The sequence below is a fragment of the Pelobates fuscus genome, chromosome 4, assembly GCF_036172605.1.
Source record: "Pelobates fuscus isolate aPelFus1 chromosome 4, aPelFus1.pri, whole genome shotgun sequence".
Lineage (NCBI taxonomy): Eukaryota > Metazoa > Chordata > Amphibia > Anura > Pelobatidae > Pelobates > Pelobates fuscus.
In genome coordinates, this window is record NC_086320.1 from 239,946,486 (window position 1) to 239,966,082 (window position 19,597).

General features: G+C 44.2%; 1 protein-coding gene across 3 annotated transcripts in view; it reads left to right on the forward strand.

The window, feature by feature from the left end:
• SLC9A3 (solute carrier family 9 member A3) overlaps positions 1-19,597 on the forward strand; it is a 238,875-nt gene that overhangs the window by 190,609 nt on the left and 28,669 nt on the right. For all 3 annotated transcript variants that reach the window (XM_063450618.1, XM_063450616.1, XM_063450617.1), the window contains exons 9-10: positions 3,024-3,094; positions 5,221-5,350. In XM_063450618.1, the coding sequence (XP_063306688.1) occupies positions 3,024-3,094; positions 5,221-5,350 (201 nt within the window). The remainder of the gene's footprint in view (positions 1-3,023; positions 3,095-5,220; positions 5,351-19,597) is intronic.

Here is a 19,597-nt window from a genome sequence, read left to right on the forward strand (position 1 = left end):
ACACACATACACAGCCCACCCATACACAGCCCCCCATGCACACATTGCCCCACACACACAGCCCCCCATACACACACATACACACACACCCCCACACACACACTACATCCCCCACACACACACACTGAACCTTTCATACACACTGCACCCCTCACACATTGCACCACTCGCACACACCACTGCTCCTATGCACTACTACAGCCCCATATACCAGCAGACCCCAGGTAAATTGTCAAACTGTTCTTAAAGGGATTCTCCAGTGCCAGGAAAACATTAGTTTTCCTGGCACTGCAGGACCCTGTAGTGCCCTTCTCCCTCCCATCCCAAGTTGCTGAAGGGGTGACTTACCGGAGTCAAGCGCCGATGTCCCTCAGTTCTGGGTCAGGCTCCGCCTACTCTCCTCCTTCGCCAACGTCAGCCAGCGGGGGAGACCTAATGCACATGCGTATTAGTCCTCCCAATAGGAAAGTATTATTCTAAGAACATGGAAATCCCTCTAGTGGCTGTCTGATAGAGGTGTTGACACCCACCACTCCAATGGGCAGAAGTGGTCTGGGTGCCTGGAGTATCCCTTTAAACGGTTTGACTACTAACTCTGAGTGGAGGTCCCGGCACTCCTGGAACCATAATCACTACACAGAGCTGCAGTGGTTATTGTGCATGGATTATTTCTTTACATTATCTAAAAGTGCCCCTCCCAAGATCAGGCTCTGGATCCGCCACTGCCTCTATGTGGGACACATTCTGTATTGCGTGCCAGAGGTCATGGCACCAGGCTCTAGGGAGCAAACTAGCTCCCCCCTCTTTCCTGTACTCGGGGTCAAGAGGGCGGGAAGATTGCGGGGGCGGAGCTAAGATAGCATGAAGGCAGCCAGGCCTGGACTGGGACCCACGGAGAGCAAACATAAAATGAAGGCAAGTGGGGGACTTCATGGGGTGTGTGTGTTTCAGCCTGTTTCCGTCAGTATGTTTGTGTGTGCGCGCGTGTGTGTGTGTGTGTCTGGATCAGTGTGTGTGTCTATATCAGTGTGTGTGTTTGGATCTGTGTATGTCTCTGGATCACAGTGTGTGTGTCTGTCTGGGTCCGTGTGTCTGTCTGGGTCCGTGTGTCTGTGTGTCTGTCTGGGTCCGTGTGTCTGTGTGTCTGTCTGGGTCCGTGTGTCTGTGTGGGTCCGTGTGGGTCAGTGTGGGTCAGTGTGTGTATCTGCTTTAGTCTGTGTGTCTGAATCAGTGTGTGCATGAATCAGTGTGTGTGTGCATGGGTCAGTGTGTGTGTGCATGGGTCAGTGTGTGTGTGCATGGGTCAGTGTGTGTGTGCATGGGTCAGTGTGTGTGTGCATGGGTCAGTGTGTGTGTGCATGGGTCAGTGTGTGTGTGCATGGGTCAGTGTGTGTGTGCATGGGTCAGTGTGTGTGCATGGGTCAGTGTGTGTGTCTACTTTAGTCTGGATCAGTGCGTTTGTGTGTCTAGATCTGTGTGTCTGCTTGGGTCATTGTGTCTGTCTGCTTCGGTCTCTGTGTGTGCGCGCGTCTACTTGGGTCTGTGTTTGTGAGCTTGTCTGCATGGGTCAATGCGTGTCTGTGTGTGTGTTTGCATGGGTCAGTGTGTATATGTCAGTCTGCAGTCAGTCAGTGTGTGAGTGTATGCTTGGGCTAGCGTGTGTATGTATGTATGTCTACATTGGTCAGTGTATGTCTGCTTGAGTCAGTGTGTGTGCGCGTGTGTGTGTAAATCAGTGATTTTATGTGTGATTTGGTCACTGATAGTGATTGTGTGGACCATTGAGTGTGAGTGAGTGAGTGTGAGTCTATGTGTGTGTGTATGTAAGCATGGCATTGTAGTGAAGGTGGCTCTAGTGGTTATCACTTTATCAGCTACTAGAGTCTTGTTTAACCCTTCAATCTAAGGCAATGTTTTATCTTCTGGGGTTATACCTACAGGACCACTGTGGAGCGAATAGGGTGGCAAAAGTTTGTTGGGGGCGGCAAAAATCCTTGCACCAATCCTGTGGGGATATATCTAGAATAAGCTTGTAACAGGGTTGATGTTCTAGGAGGGGCAAAGGTTTAAAAATAATATCAGGAAGTATTACTTTACTGAGAGGGTAGTAGATGCATGAAATAGCCTTCCAGCTGAAGTGGTAGAGGTTAACACAGTGAGTAAGTTTAAGCATGCGTGGGATAGGCATAAGTCTATCCTAGACTTAAGATAAGGCCAGGGACTAATAAAAGTATTTAGAAAATTGGGCAGACGAGATGGGCCGAATGGTTCTTATGTGCCGTCACATTCTATGTTTCTAAACCTGCAGTTCTCTTGTCTGCTGCCCTTCTAACTCGCCTAGACTTTATATGTCTGTCCAAACAAAGGCTTCCCAATACAGCTCAATGAGAAGTCTTTGTAAGTCAAGTGCTCTGGCAAATTGCTGCCTCTTGAGGTCAGCTGCATTGAGCTAACCAGGAAGCAACATTACCTGTTGTCTGCTTTAAAACCAACGGGCTGTAACCAGGTTAAGTTATCAAAGTGTTGATTTCTATTGAAATCTGCACTTTTTGCAAAATGAAAAAAGAGGACTAACTCTTCACACATAAAGCTTTTCCGCAAGCTAAAGTTACTTAAGGGTCTGGAGTGACCCTTTAAGTGTAACTGTACTCTATTTGCTGGACTCAAAGCTAAAAAAAAAACTGCAATGCCCAACCATCCTGAAACACACTTGTCATCAAGGTGTTAGCAGCCATGACATCACTAATTAATTTAAATAAAAGAAAGATGAGAAATTTAAAACAAAATGTGTGGTGATATGAGATTTGATAATACTCTTATCTTATAGTGAAAGATAATTAAAGTAAAATAATTCAAGTAAAGAATGAGGATCTGGCTGATTGGGGACACTGAGAAGTTAATGAATTGTGGAGGGGGAAATAAAAAAAAATAAATAAAAAAAAGATAAATCCATGACAGAGCCACTTAAACCATATAAAAATTATATGATATAAAATTGTAATATGCTGTATTTTTCCCATAAGGCATTTGACCACATTTGTTCTGCTATTGAAGATGTTTCTGGTCAGATTGGACACAACTACTTGAGGGATAAGTAAGTAGCACATTTGGATTTATCACACTAGCTAATATATGTATTTTAAAGTCAAATTGAAAATATGTGTAAAATATGTACAATGTGAGGAGTAAGATAGAACAACAATACATGGAGAAAGACAAAAATACAAATTCATAATTTTATTACATTATTACTTGTATTTAAATCGATATGATCATGTTCTGAATTTTAACACTTAAAGGGTTACCCAAGCATCATAAGCTATACAGAGACCTGTAGTGGTTATGATGCAGGAGTACCCTGGATCTGTTTTCTAGTAATTGGGCAAACAATTTTACAAGTCCCTAGTGGGTTCCTTCCTAGTCAATGCCAACATCCACAACATCTAGCTTTTGCAGAGCCACTGAAGCTGGAAGTCGATCTCGCTAGCCATTCATTGGCCAAGAGCATCAGTTGACCACCCTCAGACAGTGAATGCAATTCTGTGCATAGGAATATGCACTGGTTTAACATTAACCAGCTCGCACCTCTAGCTGTGGTTACACTCAGTACATGCAACATTTCACCAGCCACAACATTAATACCACCTGCCTAATATCGTGTAGGTCCACCTCATGCTGCCAAATCAGCTCTGATGCATCGAGACATGGATTACGCAGGATCTCTGAATGTGGCCAAGACATTAGCACCAGATCCTTTAATCAGATTGAGATTTGAGGAATTTGGAGGCCAATGCAACACCTTGAACCCTTTGTCATGTACCTCAAGCCATTCCTAAACAATTTTTGCAGTGTGGTAGGGTACATTTTCTTGCTGAAAAAGGCAACTGCCATCAAGGAACATCATTGCTATGAGTGGGTGTACGTGGTCTGCAACAATCTCTGTGCATGTGACAAAGTAACATCCACATGAATACCAGGACAGAAGGTTTCCCAGCAGAACACTGACCAGAGCCTGCCTTCTTCCCGTAGTGCACAGGGTGACCAGATCCACCGTGTTTTCTGGGACACATACCATATATGCATATTGATGGGCAGCACATGAAAAGGGTAGTCCTGTAATATGTAGAATTTAGAAAGTGTATAAGATGAAGCAATTGGGCAATGAAGTATTCTGCAGAATATGCATTATATATACTGCAGGGCAACCATTTTCATAAATATAACAAAATTATATGTGTCCCTGTAAATATGGTGGAACTGGTCACCCTGATAGTGCACCCAGCTGTCATCTCTTTCCTCGGTAAACAACGCATCCACTTGATCTAAGAGAAATTGTGATTCATCAGCCCAGGTAACCTTATTCCATTGCTCCATGGTCCAGTTCTGATGCTTACATCCCTATTGAAGGTACTTTCAGTGATGGACCAGTCTGTGGCAATGCAACACAGATGCTGCAAACTGAGATGTACCGTGTGCTCTGACACCTTTCAGCAATATGAGCTACAGTAGCTCTTCTATGTGATCAGACCTGACGGGCTAGCCTTCTTTCCCACAAGCTCCTGAACCTGACACCAGTTCACTGGTCCTTCATTGCACCAATTTTACTGCATTCCAGAAACTCCTCACAAGACTTGACATTTTGGAGATGCTCTGATCTAACCATCACCTATTGGCCCTTATGAAACTCATTCAGATCTTTTAGCTTGCCAATTTTCCTGCTTCCAACACATAAAATTCAAGAACTGACTGTTCACTTGATTGCAATACAGTTGCAAGAAAAAGTATGTGAACCCTTTGGAATGATATGGATTTCTGCACAAAATGGTCATAAAATGTGATCTGATCATCTAAGTCATAACAATAGACAATCACAGTCTGCTTAAACTAATAACACACAAAGAATTAAATGTTGCCATGTTTTTATTGAACACACCATGTAAACATTCACAGTGCAGACACTGAGTCAGGTGGAGCCAACTGCTGTGACACTGGCGTGGCATAGTTAAAAAGGTAAGTAAAACCAACTTTTTACTGCTTTGACAGGAATGGCAGGTACCTAAACAGCCACACGAGCACTATAGTGTCAGGAATATATGTTTGTTTTCCTGACACTATAGTGTTCCTTTAAGATTATACCAAGAAAAACAAGCCTATCCCCTTTATAAGTAAACATGGTTAATGACTATTTATTTATCTGTATTTTTTTTTATTTACATTTAGGATTGCGAAATTTGATGCCAAATATTTCAGCAAATTTTTTATGAGAAAATCAGCTCAAAAAACACAAGATCGAATTCTTAATGTTTATCATGAATTAAATATGAAGGATGCTATTAGCTATGTTACAGAGGTATGTTTTATGCTCTACTTGTCATTTAAGTAACAATAATATCCTATTGCCTAGCTTAAATTAAAGTTTTTAGCACTCTTTTATGAACATCATATTAGAAGGCAATACCCGATTCTAATACACTGGTAAAATTACACTGACTCTACTAAATAAGGTTTGCAGGGTCATACGATACCGCAAAGCAAAATATAAATGGACCTGCACTCCTAAGTGGTTGAGCTCATTTACTGAAGCAGTGTTAGAAAAAAAGGACAACATTTTGGCCACATAGACCTTTGTCAAGTATTTTGGGTATTGCAATACTGATTTAATACATTTTAAATTTTTCTATTATTTTTGACATTTGTTTTTCTTTTACTTTAATATTCCTGAAATACAGATCCATGGTTCTTTGCTCCTTCATTGAATTCCAGTTTTGAGTATTTTTCCGTGTATAAGACACCCCCATGTATAAGACAACCCCTATTTTTTTTAGCTCAAAAGTAAGAAATTAATATTTTAAACATCAAATAGAACAACTATGATATTTTAGAGGTGACTTCTGATGAGGACAACACACTTCTGATTTTCATGCTTCCCCTGTGCTAAGGTACTATGTGAAGTTAATGGCTCCATAGTGCATGCTAGGACACTACATCTGGCGGTGTGAGGACATGCTGGGACATCACAGCAGTATTCCCTCTGCTCCATGATCCCATTTCCTCCTCCATAAATATAAATCAGAAAGCAAGACCTACCTGAAGTTGAGCATACCTTAATATGGCTGTCCTATTATTGTTTGGCATGTCTCTGGAGCTCCGTTGGTGGTAAGTGCTGACGTCTGCTGCAGCTCCCATGCATATAGGGACCTCTTCTTCCTTGCAACAGCATTCAGAAGGGGATCGGTAGGAGGCAAGCCAGGTATGTGTGTGGGCCGTGGCACACTGAAACACCGCAGGTGCCATCTTTGCTTAGGCCCCACGCATTTGTGGGGTTTTTTTTAACCCGTGCAGTGACATTCTGTGTATAAGATGACCTAATTTTAGACTAAACAAATTTAGTAAAAAATTTAGTCTTCTACATGGAAAAATACTGTATGGCACATAAGCTCCCTTAAAGGATAACTGTCACCTCAGAATTAGTTTTAATATAATAATCCTTTTATCAAGTTTTTAAAGGAAATGTATGTAACCTGTATATGTACAAAGAGAAAAAAATGCATCCTTACCTTTAGTGGTTTAGTGTGTTACAGGATCCTTAACCCATATACATGCACTTAGGGTAAGAAAGTGTTTGAAAACTAACAATTAGTCTCTGTGGGAGTGAAGCATTGAGTACCACAGAGTAGTGATGTCGCAAACACAAAATTTTCGGTTCGCGAACGGTGGATGCGAACTTCCACAAACGTTCGCGAACCGGGCGAACCGCCATTGACTTCAATGGGCAGGCGAATTTTAAAACCCAGAGGGACTCTCTGGCCACAATAGTGATGGAAATGTTGTTTCAAGGGGACTAACACCTGGACTGTGGCATGCCGGAGGAGGATCCATGGCAAAACTCCCATGGAAAATTACACAGTTGATGCAGAGTCTGGTTTTAATCCATAAAGGGCAGAAATCACCTAACATTCCTAAATCACAATGGATATGGATTGACACCTGACATATGACATATTGACACCTTGACATATGGATTGACACCTGTTCTCAGAGACCCTGATACACACTGACACAGAGCAGAATAGGGACTGTTCCCCCTACATAGGGTCACTTGGCAGATATGGATTGACACCTATCCTAATGATCCCTGATACACACTGACACAGCAGAATAGGGACTGTTGCCCCTACATAGGGTCACTTGGCAGATATGGATTGACACCTGTCCTCAGAGACCCTGATACACACTGACACAGAGCAGAATAGGGACTGTTCATCCTACATAGGGTCACCATTTTTAGCCCAAGGCAGTGCATCTCATCAGGCCTTTTTTAGTCGAATGTATCGCCCACGGTCATTCCCTTCGGGATCCCTCATTCATCTTAATAAAGGTGAGGTAATCTAGACTTTGACCTAGGCGACTTCTCTTCTCAGTGACAATACCTCCTGCTGCACTGAAGGTCCTTTCTGACAGGACACGGGGCAGGCCAGAAGTTCTATCGAATTGGGATAGCTCAGGCCATAGGTCAAGCAGGTCTCTTCCTCTTCCTGCTCCTCTACAGCCTGATCCAGCACTCTTCGCAGGGCACGCTCCAGGAAGAAAACAAATGGTATGATGTCGCTGATGGTGCCTTCGGTGCGACTGACTAGGTTTGTCACCTCCTCAAAAGAACGCACGAGCCTACAGGCATTGCGCATGAGCGTCCAGTAACGTGGCAAAAAAATTCCCAGCTCCCCAGAGGCTGTCCTACCACCCCGGCTTTTTCTTGTTGGAGAAACTTTTCTTGTTGGTATCCCAATAGCCACACATTTTTTGAATGCCTCAGACTCTACCAGCTTGTATGGTAAAAGCTGGCGGGCTAATAGTTCAGACAAGCCAGCTGTCAGACGCTGGGCAAGGGGGTGACTTTCTGACATTGGCTTCTTACGCTCAAACATGTCCTTGACAGACACCTGAGTGGGCAGATGAGCGGGAACTGCTCAAGGCGAGAGACGGAGTGGCGGATGGTTGAGAGGGGGCAAGGAGGACAGCAGTGGTTGACGTGGCTGAAGATGCTGGACCAGGAGGAGGATGGCGGCTTTGAGTTTGTGTGCTGCTTGTACTCATGTGTTGATCCCATAGGCGTTTGTGATGTGCGATCATGTGCCTACGCAAAGCAGTTGTACCTAGGTGGGTGTTGGACTTCCCACGACTCCGTTTCTTTTGGCACAGGTTGGTGCTAGTGTTGGTGTTGGCAGCAGGCGGGTGAGTGGTATCTTGAGAGGTGCCCGAAGCTAAGCTGGAGGAGGATGGTGCGTCAAGGTTCAGAGCAGAAGCTGTAGAAGATTGGGTGTCCTGTGTTAGCCAGTCAACTATGTCCTCAGAACTTTTCAAGTTCAGGGTATGTGCCCTGAAAACTGGGCATTATTCTAGGGCAAAAGGGAATCACAGCACCACGACCACGATGGCCCCTGCGGGGTGGCCTGCCTCTACCTGTCATTTTTTTTTTTGGATTAATGGTACTATGCGTGCAAGCTACTGTGAGACCAGATATGAGTGGCAATGTGCTCTGGCAGAGGTTGGCAGAGTACACGCTGAAGGCCTGACACCCGCTTTAAGGACACTGACTGCTATTAGCTTACAGTGAAAAACCTTTTTTCTTTTTAAAGGCACGCTATTGTGACACCAGATATGAGTGGCAAAGTACACTGGCAGAGGTTGGCAGAGTACACGCTGAAGGCCTGACACCCAGACGCTTGCAGACAACTAACTGCTATTCAATCTGTGTATTCTATACTGTGAAAAAAATTTTTTTTTTTAAATGCAAGCTTAAGCTATTGTGACACTGATACCGGAGAAACTGACGGAAGCCAAGCACAGAGAGATGGACACAGGTTTCTTCAGGAAGGAAGAGATTCTTTATTGGATCACCGATCGGGACTCAGAGGGACTAGCGTCACCAAAATACAGCAAAGTCTGAGTACTGAATACATAGAGTACATTCCTTATATAGCACTGTAGCTCCTCCCACAATTAACTACACCCACACATACCCTTAACCTATTTAATGAATAGAGTCTAAACTCATCCATCCGGTCTAACCACGTGGCTCATCTGATACAAAGGAGAGGAACGCGTAATTCCAGTTCTTACATTCCTGCACCTGGTCAGTACAGTGATGACAGTATCTTAGCTACGTGTAATTAACTAACTGATACTACAAACACATATACATACATATGCCTTGTGGCAATCTTAGCCTGCTAAACTTGTATTTTACTGGAATTACATCACATTCCCCCCTTTGATGCCTCTGATATTTCACAATTACTTGAGGCATCACTTAACCTTGGTTTGCATATACCTCAGGTTACCATGAACCAGACCAGACTTATCTTATGATGTGAATCTTTTAACACTCATCTTCCTGCATTGGTTCTCCCTGATTTAAAGCCTCATATTTATATATGGCCATTATCTGTGCAGCAGCCTTTCTCTCTGCTATATTTTCTATCAGGCTCTGCACAGACCTAACTACTAAAGGAATAAGACACGGTAGGAGTAGACACAACAGTAAAATCAGTAGGACTCCACCTACCACTGCCTTAAGCCCTCCAAACCGCTCATACCAGTTACCAAACCAACTACTTGGATTGTACCCTTTCCATACCTGAGTAGGCACATGCGCTAGTTTAACCATATGGCTAGTAAGCTCAGCTATTGCTTGCCCTTCGTCATCTATTTGAAGACAGCAATTGCTCAGGTTAAACTTCCCACATACACCTCCCTCTACTGCCAAAAGGTAATCCAAAGCTAATCTATTTTGGTAGACTGCTGTCCTCATCCTGGTGTTATGCTTCGCTAGAAGATTGAGTGCTTGTGAGGTCTCATTAGTAATAATCTCAACCACCGCCTGTAATCTTATAATACGGTTGAGCATATAAATAGGGGTTCTATAACCAAAGGTACCATCCTCAGCCCACGTGGCTGGCCCATAATAGTCTATGATACGCTGGGGAGGCCATTCATCATCTTCCCAGGCGCCTATCTCTATGGGTCCCCTTTTCTTCCTATGATTCACATCATACACTTTAACACCTAAAGTCTCACCTGTTTCGATAGGTAACAAGAAGAAGGATGGTTTGAGCATACCCAACACACATGCCCCTTCCCAGTCCTGTGGCAGCTCCGAGTAGGCTTTCTTACCACAGATCCAGTACAAATTTGCTGGGGCTCTCCAACTAGATGTGATGGATAGATCAAACCACACGTCCTTTAAATTGGCGTATCTAGCAAACGGGTTTGATGGTTCTGAGACATTTGAAGCCGACCACCAAGTTGTATTCTTTGTATCATCATCATAAGCTTTTTGCCCTAGACAAGTTAATTCTCCTACAGAAGTATTATACATTATTCCTTTCCTTGCTATGCAAACATAACCTATGATGGAGGTCTTTAATCTCCACTCAGATTTACCTCTAACACTCATATGATAATCGGCTTGTGTAGATATTAGTTGGTCAACTGCCTCAGAACCGGACATTACCTCCTTTGCTTCCCAAGGCCATTGGTCTCCCATGTTAGTACCTCCACACACATAGCAGTTGGTAACATTAAGACTACCGGCAATACTTTCAGCTAGATCGATGAACAGGTTTTTAGCATTATGGGGGATCTTATTATCTATACTCATCTCTTCATAAAAGGAATGGTATACTTGATGAGTCTGGGAGGATACCGTATCAGTCTCTATCCCTATAAATAATATTGTCCCAGGGTCTAAACCCGTCCCGTATATTTGAAACCCAAATAAATTACCATATTTATCTAAGAACTTGTCGGGGTTATTTATAAGAATATGGACTGGGTTGCATTCCATAGACTTACAGTATGGATTGGTAGGCAACTTAGTAACAATCATGTCCTTGTCTGCTGTCTGTCCCCAAGTTGCCCACCCCACACAAGACCAATATGGACAAAAGTTATAGTCTTTATTTGGGCATCTAGGACTCACATATTTATTTTTGCTACTGGGACAAATATATTTATCGTTAGACCCATACGTCCTCTCCCATCTAAGATCCCCACATACATTCCACGGTTTTCTACCACTCGATATCGCTTTACACGCATCAAATAGCAGAACACCCGAAGAATGTACGGATTCTAACACCGTTTTATTAATTAGGGTCCCCTGAGGATCTCCATTCCTGAGAGTCAACCAAATTGTACGAGGTTGATACTCCGGACTGAAGCACTTAGGTTCTCCTACTCCTAAATGGCACACACTATATTCTATATTTAAGTATCTACATCTCGATACATCTCCTTTACACTCGTATTGTGAATGCCAAATTAGGGTTTGGGAAATATGATTACCTGTTCTCGTAGTCTTAATGCATACCTCACAGCTAGGAGTGTCGGTACCTCTACCTTCCTGAATATAAAAACACATATAAATAAACACTATCAAAAGCACATCTTTCGCCGTCATCCTCAGTCTTCGTCCGTGCGATGGAACCTCAGCTTCCAGGATGTGAGGGCTGCAGGGAATGGAGTTCTGCTCGTCTTCACAGGTGTCCCTTCGAGACTTTCCTGGCTTATACACTATGTGATGGTAAGCGGACAGGCTTTATTATGGCCTTCTCACTCACACCTGTAACAATAAAATTTGTAATCCACAATAATTCCTCGTTACTCCGACTGAGTAGTGCGTTTCAACCGGATCTTGCAGGGATTCTCTGGATCTGCTGTAACTTGCCAAGAATCAACTGCTGCTGGCTTAACCCTGGAGTGATGTATCCACGGAGTCACTTCTGCTACTTTTATTGCTGTAGGGGTAGACAAAAGAACAACATAAGGACCTCTCCACTTGGGCCCTAACGGTACATTATTCCACTCTTTAATCCACACTTGATCTCCTGGATGATAACTATGAACAGGGGGATAAATATTCACCGGTAATCTATCTTGTACCCATTTCTGTACCTCCTCCATAGTCTTACCCAACTCTACAACCTGCTGCCGGGTAATTCCTTCTCCCAACTGACTCAAATCCCCCCTTAAGTTACCAAGTACGGGAGGTGGTCGCCCATACATAATTTCAAAAGGAGAGAGACCCATCCTTCTGGTAGGGGTACTGCGGATTCGCAATAAAGCTATGGGTAAGAGAACGTTCCACTTAAGTTGGGTTTCCTGACACATTTTAGCCAACTGGTTCTTGATAGTTCTATTCATTCTCTCTACCTTACCAGAACTCTGGGGTCTATATGCAGTATGAAGCCTCCACTTTATACCAAGCATATGAGTCAGTTGTTGTAGGCACTGATGAACAAAAGCTGGACCATTGTCCGATCCTATAGAACAGGGTAGTCCATATCGGGGTATTATTTCTCGTAGCAGGAATCTCACAACTTCTCCTGCTTTCTCTGTACGAGTAGGACATGCTTCTACCCAGCCTGAATAGGTGCACACAATTACCAGCAGGTAACGATGTCCACCCGACTTAGGCATCACTGTAAAGTCTATTTGTAGATCGGACATGGGGAGTCCCCCCATAAACTGGACTCCTGGTGGCTTTACTGGTCCTTGTCTTGCATTATTTTTAGCACACGTTACACATCTACGTACAATGGCCTGAGTCAAGTTGGACAATCTTGGTATGTAGAAATGTTTTCTAAGAGATTCTTCAGTACTGTCTCTCCCAGAATGTGTCCCGTTATGATAATTTTGGACAATTTCTACCGCTAGCGATGCTGGTATAACTATTCTTCCATCTTCTAGCTGATACCACTTGTTCTCCAAATACTTTCCCGGTTCAGTCTTTAACCACTCCTCTTCTTGAGCTGTATAAACTGGAGTCCATTGAGACAGTGGGGTTGGTATTAGAGCAGCTATATGCCCCACATACTCCTGTCTTCCTGATTCAGCAGCACGCTTAGCTGCACTATCTGCCATCCGATTTCCCTTGGTTACATCACCATCACCTCTCAGATGTGCTCGACAATGTATGATACCGACTTCTTTCGGCTCCCACACTGCTTCCAATAGTTGTAGGATTTCGGCTGCGTACTTGATTTCTTTGCCTTCTGAATTCAGTAGTCCTCTTTCTTTATACAAAGCTCCGTGGGCATGAGTGGTTAAAAACGCATACTTAGAGTCCGTATAGATATTCACTCTTAAACCTTCAGCCAATTGTAACGCTCGTGTTAGTGCTATTAATTCTGCCTTTTGTGCTGATGTTCCTTTTGCCAATGGCCGAGCTTCTATCACCTTGTCTATGGTTGTTACTGCATATCCTGCATAGCGGATCCCTTCTTTCACATAACTACTGCCGTCGGTGTAATATTGAACATCGGGGTTCTGGATGGGAAAATCACGAAGATCTGGTCTACTTGAAAATACTTCATCCATTACTTCCAAACAATCATGTTGACTTTCAGTAGGTTGTGGCAAAAGGGTAGCTGGATTTAAGGTGTTTACAGTCTCTAAATGCACTCTTGGGTTTTCACACAACATTGCTTGATACTTGGTCATACGGCTGTTACTAAACCAATGATTTCCTTTGTAATCCAACAACGTCTGTACTGCATGTGGGACTCGTACATAAAGTTCTTGACCCAGAGTGAGTTTATCGGCTTCAGCTACTAGCAGGGCGGCTGCAGCTACGGCTCTTAGACAAGGTGGAAGTCCGCTGGCCACTGCATCCAATTGTTTAGACATGTAGGCAACAGGTCTTTGCCATGATCCCAAGTACTGTGTCAATACTCCCACAGCCATTCTTCTTTGCTCGTGTACATACAGGTAGAATGGTCGTGTGTGATCAGGTAGACCTAATGCTGGGGCACTCATCAAAGCCTTCTTCACATCTTCAAATGCCGTTTGCTGTTCTTGGGTCCATAGGAAGGGGTCGTGCTCTGTACCTTTGATAGCTGCGTACAGAGGTTTTGCTAGTATCGCATAGCTGGGAATCCATATCCTACAGAAGCCTGCTGCCCCCAAGAATTCTCGCACTTGTCTTCTATTCTTGGGTATTGGTATTTGGCAGACAGCTTCTTTTCTCTCTGGCCCCATAATTCTTTGACCTTCAGAGATATGGAATCCCAGATACTTGACAGTTGGCAAACACAACTGAGCCTTCTTTCTGGACACCTTGTATCCTGCCTTCCAGAGAATATGTAGTAGATCGTGCGTTGCTTGCTGACAGATTTCTTTTGTAACTGCTGCTATCAACAAGTCATCTACATACTGTAACAATACACACTCTCCTGGGATAGACTCGAAATCCAGTAGATCTTGACTTAGGGCTGAACCAAATAGGGTAGGTGAATTTTTAAACCCTTGGGGCAGTCTTGTCCAAGTCATTTGGCGTTTTGAGCCCGTTACAGCGTTCTCCCACTGGAAAGCGAAAATACATTGACTTTCTGCGGCAATTCGGAGGCAAAAGAAGGCATCTTTGAGGTCTAAAACTGTGAAGTAAGTAGCCCCGCCCGGAATTAAAGCAAGCAGGTTATATGGATTGGGCACAACTGGATGTATACTAACAACCGCATCATTGACTGCTCTTAAGTCCTGCACAGGTCGATACTCATCTGTGCCGGGCTTTTGAACAGGCAGCAATGGGGTGTTCCAGGGGGAAGTACAGAATTTTAGGATACCATACCGTATGAACTTATCCAGATAGGATTGGATGTTCTTCTTAGCCTTCTGCGGGATGTGGTATTGTCTCAGGCTCACTGGATAAACCCCATGTTTCAGTTCAATTTTTATAGGTGGAATATTGCGGGCCAGTCCTGGTGGGTTGTTCTCTGCCCAAACTCCTGGTATGTTAAACAATGTCTCATCACTCCTAGGGTTTTGGCTAGTCAACACTGTATAAAGTCGCCACTCTTCTTCCTTTGGTATGGATAAAGTCATAATACCTGAAGGTCCATTAAACTTTAAAGATGTTGTTCCATCTGGTAGGAACGTAATCTGCGCTTGTAATTTGGATAGCATATCACGTCCCAGCAATTGGACTGGACATTCAGGCATATAAAGGAATTGGTGTTTTACTACGTGGCCTCCCAATGTACAGAGTCGACTTTTAAGAACCGGTTTTTCAGCACTTCTTCCAGTTGCTCCTATCACAGTAATAGTCCTTCCAGATGGAGGAGCAACTAGATTAGTCACCACTGAATGTTCAGCACCAGTGTCGATCATGAACGCACTCCTTTTCCCCCCTATTGATACATCGACCATAGGCTCCGCTCGACCAAGGGGGATGGAGCCCGGTCGGTATCAATAGTCCTCCATGACCGTGTCAGCCAATCCTACGAAGTCCCTACCTTCTCTATCGCGGGACCTTTGCGCTGCTGGAATATACCTGTCTTCCCTAACACTTCCTCTGTTCCCATTGCTCCCTCTATTACCATTACTCCCTCCGGGGCCTCCTCTACCTCTCGCTCTGCCTCTAAAGTTTCCGTAACCTGCCCTGGGGTGGTCTCTCTCGTACTGCTCTCTTTGTGGACACTCGTTCCTCCAATGCCCTTCTTCCTTGCAATACGCGCACTGATTCCTACTCAAAGGCTCCCTATTCCATCTACTATCGCCTCTATCTGGGCCCCGTTTATCTACGCCTGCGATTGCTACCGCTAGCATATCAGCCTTTCTACGCATCTTGCGCTCCTCCTCTTTCTTGCTTTCTGTTTCCCTATTCATATACACCTTATTTGCTACCTCCATTAGTTGGGTGATTGACATACCTGCAAACCCTTCTAGCTTTTGTAGCTTGCGCTTAATATCTCCGTAAGCTTGGCTGACAAAGGCGGAGTTCACCATTCGGGAATTGTCTGCGTCTTCCGGATTAAAGGGGGTGTACAAGCGGTACGCCTCCAATAATCGGTCATAAAAGACACTGGGCGCTTCATCGCTTTTCTGAATCACCTCAACTGTCTTTGACATATTAATAGCCTTCTTTCCTCCGGCTTTCATGCCAGCAATTATAGCGTCTCTATAGGCTCTGAGTTGAACCATATCAGCACCATTTACGTTCCAATCGGGATCGGTGTTGGGATAGTGTGTCGCGGCCCATGCTGCTGGATTAGCTTGGTTCAAAGCACGGGCTCTATCTTCTAATGCTTTAATGGCTGCTTGATTTATTCTTGTCCTTTCCTCATTGTTAAATAAAGTCATTAGTAACTGCTGGCAATCAGCCCATGTCGGATTATGCGTCTGTACTATTGAGGTGAACAGATCAGTCATGGCTTGTGGTTTCTCAGTATACGAGGAATTATGGGTCTTCCAGTTTAAAAGGTCGGTAGTGGTAAATGGGACATATACGAAGACTGGGTCAGCGTGTGCCATTTGACCTGCGGCATCGATATAAGCTGACCCGGGATTTAGGCGAAGAGGCATCTGATAGTGCTTTAATTGTTGGGCACCAGTCAACTGTCGGGTTTGGATGGGGCTACGTAGGGAAGCGTCAGTCATGGGTTCCGGTTGGGGAGAAATAGGGTATGGGGATGTGGGAGTTTGGTTTTGGGAAAAGGAGGTAAATAAAACACTTCGGGCCGAGCTAGATGAAGCTTGACCGGAAGTCTGAAGTGGCGCCAAATCAGGATATTCATTTTTAATGGAGGTTGGTCTATCTGGTTCCGGAAGGGGGGATTTAGTACGAGGGGGGGTGGATCCTGCACTGGAGGAGGAAGCGGAAGTGGATGGGGGTAGTGAGGGAAGGGTTACAGGACTTCCTGTATTTGCGTCACTTCCTCTTACCGGAAAGTAAGGGGGCGGCAAAGGGATCTCGGACTCAGGGGGCGTGTCCAAAATGGGCCTAACACCAGCCCTAGTGGACGAACAAGTCCTAGCTACCATGAGGCGACACTGCTCCTCGTGGCATGTCCGGAGCCATTTTGGCGAGTCATTTACGGCCTGTCTCCAACAGTCAATATAAGGAAACTGGCCGTAAAGTTCAGGCCTACCTGATACAGCCACGTGTAAGCGCTGTACCAGAGTTGGATCCAAACTGCCACGTGGCGGCCATGCCGCAACCAAAGTAGGCCACTCCCTAGTACACAAAGTGACCAAACGTACAGGAGACATCTTAACCCCAAAATCACAAACCTTGAATCCCTTTTTAAAATTCTTAACCATACATCCTAAGGGATCCGGAATCGTTGACTGCGACGCACCCATACTTAACAATGGAACGTCGTCGACAACGAATACTATACACGCGTACTATTCAACAGTCACACCCGTTTCCTCTGGCAACAGCACCACGTGGTACGGTTACCAAGTGAAACGTACACAATAACAATAAACACTCAGGGAATTCCCGTACACACACAGCTGCTACACCAGTCACTATATAATCAATATTATGCCCTTTGGCGTAACTACACAGTCACCCACGCTATAATTCTCTATATACGAATTACCCGTCTATAACACACCCAGTAACATCGTCTTTTACAAATAGCGGTTACAGTACGGTTAGCATAGGTCAAAGCACAAGTTAAGGTCACAATACAATTATTAGTGGTTATGGTGTTAAAACATGCAATGGACGACAATGATTAGTACTTATTATACAATGTCAGTAAATATACAGGGTTATGGTACCGTGCACTATAATACAGCAACACACTATTAACACTCTCGCTAGACGGCTGAGCTCGCGCTATCTAACAAGATATACACTTTACTAAACAATCGTTAACACATTTACAATTCCCAACTAAACTATTGGCCAGTACCTTGAATGGACTACCTAAAACTATATACACCCGTTTTGGTTAGCCACACTGCCCAATCACCACATATACATAGCGAGCTAGAGAACCGAATTTACACAGACGCCTCTTAGTCGCACTATCAAAAGTCTAGTGGGTTCCAAATTTACACGCCTTCCCACTTAGCCCAGATAGGATGAGAACTAGCGAACCGAATTTACACAGGCGCCGCTTAGTCTCCCGGTCCCTCCGACCTAGCGAACGTAATATACACCCTAGAACGCTAGTCTAGACAAGACACCGGTGTCCGGCTAGGGCTATCTTACACCTGGACCCCGCCTGACTAACCAAATCAAACGGTCTGACTAAAGAGCGTTCGATCGAGCGGTGCGCCTTCGCTCCTTCCCTCCGACAGAGGGGGCAGATACAGATTCAAAAACCCCTTTGGGCCTACCGCACAATCGGTATACCCCTAGCGGGTCCTGCCGTCTAAAACAGCAGTTATCTTACCTCCTCGTTCCTGAACCTGAGTTCACACTCATCGACGGGGACACCCCAGCACTTCTTACGTAGAGGCCGATGATCTCCTGGACAACAGACCAGTGGCGCCGAGACGAAGGGAGGTCCACGCAGAAGTTCAGGGGTGCAGCCGTAGAGAACGTGGGCAAAGATAGACCGTCTCACGCCTCTGCCTCTCAGCTACCGTTGAACGATGAGCTTCCCGGCCAATGCACCAAATGATACCGGAGAAACTGACGGAAGCCAAGCACAGAGAGATGGACACAGGTTTCTTCAGGAAGGAAGAGATTCTTTATTGGATCACCGATCGGGACTCAGAGGGACTAGCGTCACCAAAATACAGCAAAGTCTGAGTACTGAATACATAGAGTACATTCCTTATATAGCACTGTAGCTCCTCCCACAATTAACTACACCCACACATACCCTTAACCTATTTAATGAATAGAGTCTAAACTCATCCATCCGGTCTAACCACGTGGCTCATCTGATACAAAGGAGAGGGACGCGTAATTCCAGTTCTTACATTCCTGCACCTGGTCAGTACAGTGATGACAGTATCTTAGCTACGTGTAATTAACTAACTGATACTACAAACACATATACATACATATGCCTTGTGGCAATCTTAGCCTGCTAAACTTGTATTTTACTGGAATTACATCACAACACCAGATATGAGTGGTGGCACTGGGCAAGTGGGCACAGTATCCACTGTGAGCCTGACACAGAAGCTGGCAGGCAGGCAACTGCAATTACATTACACAGAAAAAAAAAAAGCAGACTGATGTTCTAGCCCTAAAAAGGGCTTTTTTGGGGTGCTGTCCTTACAGCAGAGATCAGATGAGTCCTTCAGGACTGTAGTGGACACTACTAGCTATCGATTTCCCTATCAAATGAGCAGCAGCTACACTTTCCCTCCTCTATCTAAGAATGCAGCTTCAGAATGAATCTAAAATGGATGCTGTACAGGAGGTGGGAGGGTCTGGAAGGGAGGGTCTGCTGCTAATTTGCTGGAATATGTCTGCTGACCGTGAGGCACTACCACAGAGACTAGCTGTTAGTTTTGAAACACTGCCTGACCCAAGGTGCATGTATATTGCTGAAGGATCTTCTCATCTCTATTTTTAGTATATGACTTTTTCTATTTTTTTTTTTACTTATACTTCATTTATTAAAAACAAACAAAAAATATATTCCTTTCAAAATTGATGAAAGGACTGTTATATTAAAACATATTTCATATTTTGTGATGACAGTTGTCCTTTAAAGCGATGTTAATATAAGCTTACAGAAAGCTTTTATTTATCTAAGAAGGAAGAATGGAGCTAGATTTTTTTTTTTTTTTTTTTGTAGTTGTGATTTGCTTTTTACAGAGAATTCCAATGGTTTAATTA